General features: G+C 39.1%; 1 protein-coding gene across 3 annotated transcripts in view; it reads right to left on the bottom strand.

Annotated features, from left to right (window-relative positions):
• LMO7 (LIM domain 7) overlaps nucleotides 1–11,319 on the bottom strand; it is a 76,409-nt gene that overhangs the window by 36,278 nt on the left and 28,812 nt on the right. For all 3 annotated transcript variants that reach the window (XM_019472693.1, XM_009281725.1, XM_019472694.1), the window contains 10 exons: nucleotides 10,184–10,214; nucleotides 9,658–9,771; nucleotides 8,970–9,168; nucleotides 7,558–7,810; nucleotides 6,793–7,092; nucleotides 6,155–6,445; nucleotides 5,679–5,879; nucleotides 4,503–5,219; nucleotides 2,960–2,989; nucleotides 476–593 (listed from right to left, as the gene is read on the bottom strand). In XM_019472693.1, coding sequence (XP_019328238.1) covers nucleotides 476–593; nucleotides 2,960–2,989; nucleotides 4,503–5,219; nucleotides 5,679–5,879; nucleotides 6,155–6,445; nucleotides 6,793–7,092; nucleotides 7,558–7,772 — 1,872 coding nt within the window. In that variant the 5' untranslated portion in view covers nucleotides 7,773–7,810; nucleotides 8,970–9,168; nucleotides 9,658–9,771; nucleotides 10,184–10,214. The remainder of the gene's footprint in view (nucleotides 1–475; nucleotides 594–2,959; nucleotides 2,990–4,502; nucleotides 5,220–5,678; nucleotides 5,880–6,154; nucleotides 6,446–6,792; nucleotides 7,093–7,557; nucleotides 7,811–8,969; nucleotides 9,169–9,657; nucleotides 9,772–10,183; nucleotides 10,215–11,319) is intronic.

The raw sequence follows: 11,319 nt of genomic DNA, 5'->3' as shown, positions 1-11,319 counted from the left end.
AAAAAAAAAAAAAAAAAAAAAAAAAAAAAAAAAATTGAATTATTAGGGGATAGAAGGTTCAAGAACTTGCACAAGGAAATATTATTTCCCTCCTTTCTCCCAAAGGATCAAATACTCAGACATTCCAACCGTTTCACAAAAAAAGTATTCACAAATTTCAGGTAACACATGAAACTGTGCCCTAACTTGTCTTTATGTCCACAAAAATCAAGCCTGAAGCCTTTATTACAATACGTACAAGTCTTAACCTGAAGCTTTAATCAGATACTTATGATGATATTTAAAGTAATTTCAGTTCTGCATTAAACAGACATCCCCAAAACCACTAGTAGTTGCATGAGATGGATCGTTTTAGAAGACAGCCCCATAGATTGCTGCACACATGCCAAAGCCTGTTTTCTAGGGACACTGAAGGGAGGCGGCACCCAGCCCTTCAGCAGGACACGTGTGGAGGGGTGAAAAAAGGAGCACGTACTTCTTGCCATTTTAGATCTTGTTCTTGTAACTGTTCTTTTATCCTTTGTAGCTCTTCGTAACGGATTTTGCGCAATGACTGCAGCTCCTCTGCGCTGACATCATTCAAAGATTTACTCCTAGAAAGAAAAAGAGTACTCGGCTTTATCACGTCTTAGACATCATTTATGCAAGCGAAACCTTCAAGAGAGAGAGAGATTTGTATTAGTACAACTGAGCGCTCTTGAGTGTTATTTCGAATAGAGCAGAAAACACACGGGCAGCTGAACGAGCAAGGCTGGGACGTGCTCTAGTGCCGGCACTCAAGTCAGTAGTTGCGGATTTGAGCAAATAAAATCAGGTTAAGGGAATAAGCAGCTCTGCAGCAGCTCCACACTGATCACTCACATTGAGCTCCTCGTACTCGACTGCTACTTCTGTTTAAACTTGTTACTCTCTTTATTGACCTTGCTCCTTTCTTTGATCTTTGAAAGATGTCCCCCCTCCTCAAGTCCAAATTCCCATCCTTCCACTTCTTCTCTCCAGTAACAGCCCCAGAATCACCTCCCGTTCTTTCCTTCCTTAGGCTAATCATAAAATCAAGTTAGTTATTGATGCACGTTTCTAAAAGATAAAAGTCATTCACTGCTAAATGCTCAGTTCTTGCATGTCATAGGCCCCACTAGCCTACGTTACTCCTCCCCACGCCTCCCTGATGCTTCCCATCCAAGTCGGGATGGCTAACACAGCCATTTTCTCACTAATTTCTTCAAACACAGCTACAAGTTTCCCCCATGAACTCCTACTCATCAGTTCCCTGTAATCTAAATTCCTCAAAGCTCACCTTTCATGCTTTTTTCCCCTCTCTCCAATACTATTTTCTCCTTTATTCTTTCACACTGCAGTGACAAACATAACAGGACTTTTAATTTAGGTATAGGACAAGACTCCTGCTCAGAGCTGACCACAAGCTTCTGAGACACCAAGCAAAATGCAGGTGTTTCATCACAGGGTTCAATGCTGTAATATAAAAGGAAAGCTAGGCTTCTGGTTTTTTGTTTTGTTTTGTGGTTTGTTTGCTTTTTTCCCCCAAAAAAAAACTTTTGTTTGCATTTACCCAAACAAAATCTGAATGACAGAGGGGTGTAACCAAGTTCTAGGTCACTAGACTGGAAAATGTGTTACAAGGACTTGAAAATGTGGCACTTCTCTGATACAATGGAAAATCAGGTTAAAAGCAAAACTGATTCAGCACAGGGCCTTGCTATAATCTGTTACATACCAAGAGAACTCTGAACTAACAAACCAGACTCTCTCACTTCCTCCCAAGAGGCCCAACTCACTTTCGTTGGTAACATAAAACCTTGGACTTTGGCCTCTAGAAATAAAGGCTAGGGCATTAACTCATTATACCTGCTTGCTTGTCTATTTTCTGAATGTGAAGAATGCCCAATTTAACAAAAATCTCCTGATCACTCTTGCAGAAACTCTTTTCTTGTACAGTTCTTTTCCTCATTTTTTTAATGGTTAAGTTATATCACATGTAGAAACGGTTTTGGGTAACCAAACTGTACGTAAGTATCAAAATTGTTCCAGATGAGTTCAAGAAAACTTACATGACTACGGTTTCCTTTTCTCTCTCTCAAGTTTCTATATCTGCCTGCAACAAAATAGGAAAATCTAAACCTAAATACAATATACCCTAAATACGGGTATATTCATACCAAAGAACAGGATGTTAGTTTCAATTCTAGTCTTAACTTCAAAATCTAACTAGTGACTTGAGCCTTCTGAGTCTCCCTCCCCTAACATCTGACTTCTTCTGAAACATTTCCTGCTGCTTCTGAAAATGTTTAGTCATTTACCAGGTTTTGCCTCAGGGTAAAAATAAATAAGTAAATAAATAAATGTGCATTTAAAAAAAAAAATCAGAATACCATGCATAACCAAATACTTAACATGTCATCACACGGTAAGTGGAAAAATATTTCTCTTTGAGTCACAGTACATCGTAAACAATGCCTAAGTTCACATGGCACTATCCAATACGTTTACCACTGAGGATTCAATAACCTGGAGTATATAAAATAACCACAGAACATCCATCAATCCCATGATAAATACCATGTCGTTAGTTATTTTCAGATTCTAGCTGTACAGCGTTCGAAATAAAATATTTACTAATCTTCCTTTAGATTTCTGAATGTTTTAAAGCCTAAATAAAATACAGAACACCAAGTACTTCACTTCAGCAGGAATAAAATATTAGAGCTGATTTTCAAAGTGCCTGATAACCATAACATGGATACCCTAGACGCCAGAAAGAACTTTTGCCAGACCCATAGCTTTTAGTCTCTTACATTCATTACGTAAATTGCCCAAGCACAGAACAACAAAGCAGCATGCACAAGTTGTTTTCAGCATGAGTTTTTAGCTACTGTGCATGCATGAAAATTTAAAGAGGCAAAAATACCGTTACACTCTTTCAAGCTTTTATAAAACTTACCCTTGCTCATCAGAAAGCTTTTGAAACAGTCTGAGAAATCAGAAACCAAAAAAGAAAAGATTCAATGTCTTGATATTTGTAACAACATTAACACCACCAGTACACCAGCACTCTCACTAAGTGAAGGGGAAACTAAAAGCTTGAGGACCAGCCGGCATCGAATAGCACATCGGAGATCTGACACTAGTCAAAAAACACATCAGGACTTGAATGATGTGTAAGTCGGGCAGAAAACTGACAGAACAAAGCTGCCCACAAGTTTCCAACGCTTCCGATTTAGCAATACTGCATGAATAGAGCCCTGTATTAATTCTGCATCACATTCCAGTGCTGCTGACCAGCATGATGCTCAAAAGATACTCATTTCAAGAAATGAAAATTAATGCCAACTTGAGTCCCAACAAGAAGCCTAGCTTACAGAGGCTGTTTTCTTGTTACTTCAACCATCTCTGATACTAAATGAAAGTAATACTTGGAACGGATAAGAGTAAAAGGCTATATATAGAAGTTCAGTACATTAAATGGAGAACCAAATTCATCCAGTGTGATTCAAGAGGATTTTTAGTATTCTTGAATATGAGTATTTTATTCTATTGAATGAATTCTCAAAACGTGAAATATTTTCAAGCATTTCAGAAATATTCCTCAGTGAAGCTCGCACTCTGTTAACAGTATTAAGCTTAAAAATTAAACGCAGCAATGTCAAAATATCAACTGGAACATGGAAGTGTCTTAGTCACAAAGTAATGATGCACAGCTGAGAGAACTGCAACTTGCAATGCCGTATTTTCAGAGCTAAGGAAATATTCGAAACCCCACTCTCCCCCGGTAAGTACCAAATCCAAAGGAGAGCTAGGAAGTAATTAAAAACAGTATTCAGTCAGAGAAGAGAAATTTTGGAGTATACCAGGAAAGGATTAGGGGAAAGTATTAATCGGGACTGTATGAAAGCAGGAGGAAAATACTGGCAGAATAAAATATGTCACAGTGAAATTTAATATTACACGGACACACACCTTGCATGCACCGTGACTTTGGGCAGGCAAAACAACACTAATACTTTTTTTCAGCTCATCTGATCATCTCAAAACTGTGGTAGGACAGTTTACAAGCATTTTCAAACTTAGGTGCAAGCAAGAATATCAGAATGCCCATTTCCAGAATTCATGTGTTTCAGAAATGTTTTTACCAATTATATTGGGGGAAAAAAGACAGTATTTCTAGCCTCCAGTCTTTTGAAGAATCACTATTCCTGTTCAACCATGGAAAGAAACTTATGCAGAACTTTGAGCCTGAAGGAATGATAAAATATTTTTTCTCTAAAAGAGCAGCCTAAAACTAGAAAACATTGTGATTTTTTTTTGTTGAAAATATGGTATTGCAGTCATGAGCTTATATTCAAAGCAAATAAAAAGCTTGTCCAGGACGCCACGAACAAATAGCAGATTGGCACTCTACAAATGGTTCAGCACAAGACGATGCTTTTCTGAATGGAAAGGGTTCAACGGCACTCAAGCGCAATCCGTGCAGAACACAACCTGACCTCTCCACCATCTGCCGTTTCTTGTGTCTAACTTTGCTGGCCTCCCTGATCGCTTCCCACTTCTTCCAGTCTTCTTCACTGCACGGACCCGGGATGAAATTTACTGGCTGGACATTGCTTCCCACCTTCCAAGATTCAATCTTGCGGGTCAGCATATCATCCTTCTTATGGCGGGAAGATGGTGACAGCACTCTGCCGTTGCTCTTTCTTTCTTCCGGCGTCGTGTTTTTTTCCAGTAAACACAGAAATTTGGACCGGATCTCCTCTGGAAGACTCCACGGATCAGGAAAGAGTGCCGGGTGATACTTGTCTGGAGCGCCCGATAAAGGCACCTCTTTTTTCTGAGAGAGGATTTTACGGAAAATCATGTCATCCTTTTCCAAATCTGGAATCACAGGTTGGCCCTCTCTGGGTTGCAGAATTATCTCACCCTCTAGGGGAGGCTCCTGCTCAGAGAATTTTTTTAAATACCGGGGGTCTTGGAGAACAACTTGATTCACATGGAAAGCCCCAGTTTTCCGAACAAACAAGTCATCGTTTTCTAAATCTGGATACAGATATCCATTTTCCGCGTCTCCTTGCTTGCATCCTGGTACAAAGGAAATATTCTTTCTACATTTTATGAGCCTAGGGCCAGAAGTAGGATCAATTTTGGTCTTCGTTTCAGAAGACAAGTAGTCAGAGTATTTTTGCAGGGCCTGAAGTAATGAAAACTGACTGAAGCATATAAAACAAAAGGAGGGAAGTAAAAATATTATTAACTAGCAAGAGACAAGCAGATCACAATGTATTGTGATACACATTTGGTTTAGACTTGCAGTATCCCGAGCAGTACAACTACACCGCTTGGCATTCACCACCACTAACCGTAGCACAGCACACGTCAACCAACGTAAAGGTATCACAGCATACTAACCTGCTCAGAAACAGCACTCTTACATGCTCACACACAAAGGCAGTAACCCTATACAGCATGTTACGCTTTTGCATTTACATCTTTCAGAACACCGGCAACTTACGGCTACATTTAAAAACAAAACCAAAAAACCAACAAAATAGTAATAACCAAAAAAAAAGCGCGACATCACAGGACATGGTTTAATTTCATTTAGCTGTTGCATATCCAGCCATTTCTTTTTGATGCAGCAAGAGTACAGCTCATGCAGCGATATCAACCTGGGCTGATCAGAAGCCTCCAAGATTTTTCCTTCTGCAATCTGTGACAATGAGCTTCCCACATATTCAGCAGTTGGCTTATAGCTCTGATCCCTTCTGCAACTGCTGTTCCAGTCAAAACTTGGTCTTGGTTGATTAGCAACAATGGAAGAGCTTTGTTTGTAAGCAAATTCCTCGTCCTCGGAATCTGATTTCTTTCTACTGTGCGGCAGCACAAAGAATGAGCAGAGGGAAAGAAAAAAAAAACAAACCACAAAGTGTACTCATTGAGTAAAATGCACAGTGCCAATGGTGCCAACAGTGTAATGGAAATAATATTTCAACTATTTTCTCAAAAAAAAAAAAAGAGAGAGAGAAAACATATCCTGCTGCTACACTGGCAATAAAAATGAAAAATAAAAATAAAGTCATACAACTACACTTTATTTGTAAGTTTTGCACACAGAAGAGAAACAGGGGCATGCATGAAAACGCACCTGAACCCTTGAATCTCTTTATACCAGGGTTTGAAAGAGGATTTCTTGATTTTTTTCCATAGCAATTCTTCTTCTGGAGTCCAAAACTTAGGAAGAAATTTGTCAAAAGCACCCACTGTATTTGCCGCTGAAGAACTTAGCTTGCGAAAATAGAGATCATCTTTTTCAATGTTTGGGATGCCTATTTCTTCTTCCTCGTCCTCATCAAAATACCCAGATAATTCTGAAGGAATGTTAACTCTTGGTTTGTTTTCCTCTTTAGTATCCAACTGCCTCTGCCTCCTCTGGTTACTGTTCAAAATACCCAATCAGTTAAGATATTTTTAGGAGCTAATTGACATAAAGAATGCAAAAAGACATGCTTTTTGGCTCAGGAGTTCAACCTTGTGAATGAAGCAAATTAGTTCTCAATTCCATCACTGCAGCACCAGAAACAATAATATATATTAAAAAAAAAAAGTTAAATGGTTATATCAGCATCCTACCGCCTCCGACAAAAATACGAAGTTGGACAGAAAAGGCATAAAGAATTATCAGCTGTGTTAAAATGCCAATTAGAAGACTAACGTTACGGAGTTATTATGGACTGCAATTTGGGTAATACAATAGTTACTGGATCTTGGATTAGTATCTCTGACCTCAGTGGTTCAAGCATTGCAGCTAGTGGACCAGCTGGATAACTTTCTTGTGAGCAAGATTTAGGAGAGTCATTGCGCAACACGAAATGATGTCCAGGTGCAGCAGAGCTTACAGGGCTCTTTTTGACTAGAAATCTACGTTTTGCTAAGTCATCCATAACCACGTCGGGCAGCCTTCTTTCAGCTTCTGAATCAGAGCCACTGTCATACTCATAGATCATCTGGAGGGAAGCTGGATTTGTGAGCCCACGTTCTGCTCTGCTATTTTGGCAGGAAGCTACGGGATTCCTTTCACGTCCACTGAGGTTGACCAAAACAGGAACAGAATGAAGACAGTGAAGTCATGAAGGCAATGATGAGACCCAAGAACTGCCCACTAATCTCATCTGTACGCACCAAGAAGCCGGACAACCGAAATTCATCACCATGTTTTGGAAGGTTTTAATGAGAAACTAAAACCGTATGTCTAGCTCTCATGAACTTGCATTTAAGATCATTTAAATACCCTCTATCTGGAGTCTGACCAGCCTCAAAACAATACTCAAACACCAGAAAACTAGTTATGTAGAAGAAGTAAAAAAATAAAACCAAAACAAAAAACCAACCACACAACCACACCAAAACATGCCCCCCATTAAAATATGGAAACTCAAATACTTTACTTTGTAATTGCAGCAACAGCAGCTTTTCTTTAACTAATAAAGAAATCATTTATTTAAGAAGTCCTAAATCAAAGTCTGCTTTACTAAGACCACACTCCAGTACCTTGAAAATGTTCCATCTGACTCGGTGAAGACGGGACTTGCCCAGCTCCTCCTGTTGTCCTCATTCTTCTCTGTCCTCTTCTTCCTTAAGGGTGCCGGCACATATGCCACCTGCTTGTTTTTGTTGGGTAAGAAGCGATTGAAGTCAGTGGTAGGTTTTGGTTCAATCACAGAAATCCTACGGTAAGACCTGTCATCTTTATGGGAGTCATGCATTTTGAAAGGCAGTTCCGAGTCTGTGTCACTGTCGCAACCTTAGAAGAAAGGGGAGAAAAGGGAAGGCACAAACGTTATTCTCCAGACACAAGCTTCTAGCTAGAACTTGCACCAAAACGTTCTAAAATCAATTTAACTCCACATTCAAGACGTTTCGGCTGCAAACTTGCTGAGCTACTGATAGGACAGTAGGAGAGGTATTTTTAGAAGTTTGTGGCAAAGCTGCGATAAGGTCCATTAAGCTGAGTTTGGTTTGCATACCCCTGCTACATTTGTTCCATTCTTTCACTGTCACTGCTCCCTGCAGGAAACAAAGTGCTAACCTCTAGATTGAAGACGTAAAACAGCACAAAAGGTTTTTAATTAAAAATATACTTGCCACTCAAATTTACTAACAAAGCCAAGTTACCAGCAAATAGTACAGCAACATGCTCATCTCACCAGATTAATGCCCAGTAGAAGCCCAGGGTATGTCACATATGTAGCATGGCTACATGTTGCTTTGCTCAGATCAGAAATGCTCCACGTGGCCTCGGCCCAATGGTTTTATGTTATTCACATGGAACAAAATCCAAAAGCTCACAATTTTTATAACTTCAAGTTAGACTACAAGCTTGTATTGCATTTTAAAACTGGGAGAGAAACACAGGTTAGAGTACAGCTATAGGGATCCAATGTCACAAACTTTCTTCTTGTTACCTTTCTTTCCATGACAAACTATCAAAGTAACAACTACTATTCAGTTTTTAACCTAGACAAGAAAAAACTTATTGAATATTGAATATTCACAAATGGAGTGAAGACATAGAGGTTTGACATATCCACACTAGGAACAAGGCAAGAGACTTTTGCAACTGTTGAATTTTAGGTGATCCCCTCAGGATCCGAATTCTAGCAATTTCCCTTCCTGAACTATGAGAAAATACCCCGCACATTAACACAACCTCATGTGGCTGTGAGAGCAAGACTCCCAACAACCCTTCCTGGGAAAATTCATGTGCGTGTTGTTTTGTTTCTACCAACTGTTAAAGGTCAATATTTGCTTAAGCAAAATGCAACTGTGGCAGTTGCAAAACTGGAGTTGCTTTTCAAGCCAATTTATGTACTGGGCACCCAACGTACTAGGTCCGTACATTGTCTTCTCTTACATTCGTAAGACGTACGTCAACAAAAGATTTAAAAGAGGAAAAAACATACCTTCACTGCCACCTTTCAAGGTTATATCTGATGAAAAGCTTGCGGAGGATCGTGAACCAAGAGAGTCCAAGCTATCAAAGGAATCGTCTCTTTTATGGCTAGCAGAAGATGAAAAGGGCTCTCCCCGGTCAATGTACCAAATATCACCGTACCCACTATCCCTGCCACTTCTGTTCAGGTGGCTGGACTCTTCAAGTGCCTATGAGAGTAAGTTTTGAAAGGTCTTTTGCAATAATATAAGGTGCAAGTGCTACTTGTGAGCTTTTGCTCAAAAATTTTTAAAATGCATTTTGAGTGCGCAAATGGACTTTACCAAAGACTACTGCAAACCCCTAGAAACGACATACACAAAAGCTTGGATAGGAAATTCAACACAAGGTCTTAAATTTCTCTTATTCTTAGCCAAAGGGAATCAAGACAAGGCTTTTCACAATCTACCACACCAGTAAGAGCAGGTGGATTCTGAATTTCATGATTACAAGGGTAAGCAGAACCACCAGTGTAAGGTAAAAATCATTCCTTTCACATGGACTTTGATAGCAAGCAAAACAAACAAAACAAATGACCATGTTCTCCAAACTAAGAATAAAATTAAACCCCCAAGAGATTGTTTAGAGTTGATGCTGTAATGTATAGCAAACGATAAAATTCAGGCTATTATGTTTACTGTTCTTTTTGGATTCCTTACCTTAGTCAATGCTTGCCCTAATAACTTCTCAAATGCTTTAAGATTGAGGTAAGGACCACTATAATGAGGGTTACTTTGAGCTTTTCTCCCAAGCCAATATAGCGTAATCAAAACCTAAAAACAAACAAATAAAAAAAATCAAATATAAACTGCATTACTTTCTTCTCAAACCATGTACCAGTATAAAAGCATCTCAGCATGTTGTTAGAGATGTTTTCCACAATGAAGTGTAAAATCTTGTCTACAGCATTAGCTAGGATCTCCACTAAAACCAATTAAAGAGTGTTACGATGCATCTCATCTATCTCAAGTAAGCAGATGTAAGTACTGTTTCTAATTACTGTATTTATTTGGGAAAGTAAGCTGTGTAGAGATCATTTTAAGATGGCATTAATTTGCATCAGATAAATGAACAGCTGAAGAAAAAGGTAAACATGATAGTGCCATAAACAGAAATGTCTTAAAAATATTTAATCAGAATTAGTGTGAAATTGTTTCAGAAAGCATTGAAGTAAGTGTGTCTTACATTTTTCACTCTTCTGTTGGTCTCCTCCGGTCTGAAGCAGGGCAGGGAATGAGAAAAACAAAACAAAACAAAACAACTTTTAAAATCTCTGACTTAAAATTTAATTATTATTCAAGATTTAAAAGGTTTCAGGCCCAATTAGAGGCTAGTATAAAATATGCAACTATGAGTGTTCCAAAAGAAATAAAAAGCAATTCACTTTGAATTCACAGGCATAACTCCGTACTATTTCAATCACTGCATATAAAGCAAGAAACTAGCTGATCTATTATCGTTTCTGATTCGAGAAGAACTCAGAAAGGTTCTAGGCTTTTTTAATTAGCTAAGGTTTTTAGTTACCAACAAAATAAAAGTGGAAAACAAGCTAATGACTTTAGGTAATATAGCCTCTATTAGCCAGGAAGATCTTCAGTTCCATATGAAAGCAGATTAAACTGTTACTTTTTTTCCCTGATTGTATTATATTTTCCAAAATATTTGACTCAGACAGAGAACGTTTCAGCCTAAAGAGAATTTTTCAGATAAAAAATGAGCAACTGAAACTGGGACATCTGGAGAGAGATGTTGTAGGGCTGGAAGGAGGGGTTTGGTTTGCTTTTATGTAAGACACCCGTTTCTCAAAAAAAATTAAATAAACACGCAATCACTAACATTAGTAAATTTTTAATATATATAGCCAATTTGTGGCACACCTTGGAAGTGCACCAACGCACACACTCACAGTCGTCCTCTTCTCCTCCCGCTCATTTTAAAAACAAGAAGAAACTTTTCGGATAGGAGCCTCCCAAACGTGGGGTACCACAGCCTCAGTCCTCAGGTGTACATATTCAGGGCTGGACTGCAGTCAGTAGCTGCACAACACTCCCGCCCGCACTGCCAGTGGCTATGGAAGGGCAAATGGCTTAAATACACCAAAACGATTTTTCGGCACACTGTTGGTTTGGGGTGGCTCAGTGGCAAGCTTCACACACAGCACCGTGAGGGGGTTCAAACAAAAAAACCCCATGAATTAACATACGGCGGCAGAAAGACCTACTCAGAACCCCCTAACAGGTCAGACCAACGATGTATCGGGGCACTTATCCTGTTTCTGGCTCTCTAGGAACAAGCTAGTCAAAGGTTGCAGGGAAAAGGTA

Source organism: Aptenodytes forsteri, unplaced genomic scaffold (genome assembly GCF_000699145.1).
Source record: "Aptenodytes forsteri isolate BGI_AS27 unplaced genomic scaffold, ASM69914v1 Scaffold51, whole genome shotgun sequence".
Taxonomy (NCBI): Eukaryota; Metazoa; Chordata; class Aves; order Sphenisciformes; family Spheniscidae; genus Aptenodytes; species Aptenodytes forsteri.
Note: the sequence above shows the minus strand (reverse complement) of the source record. Positions and strands in the feature narration are given on the sequence as shown.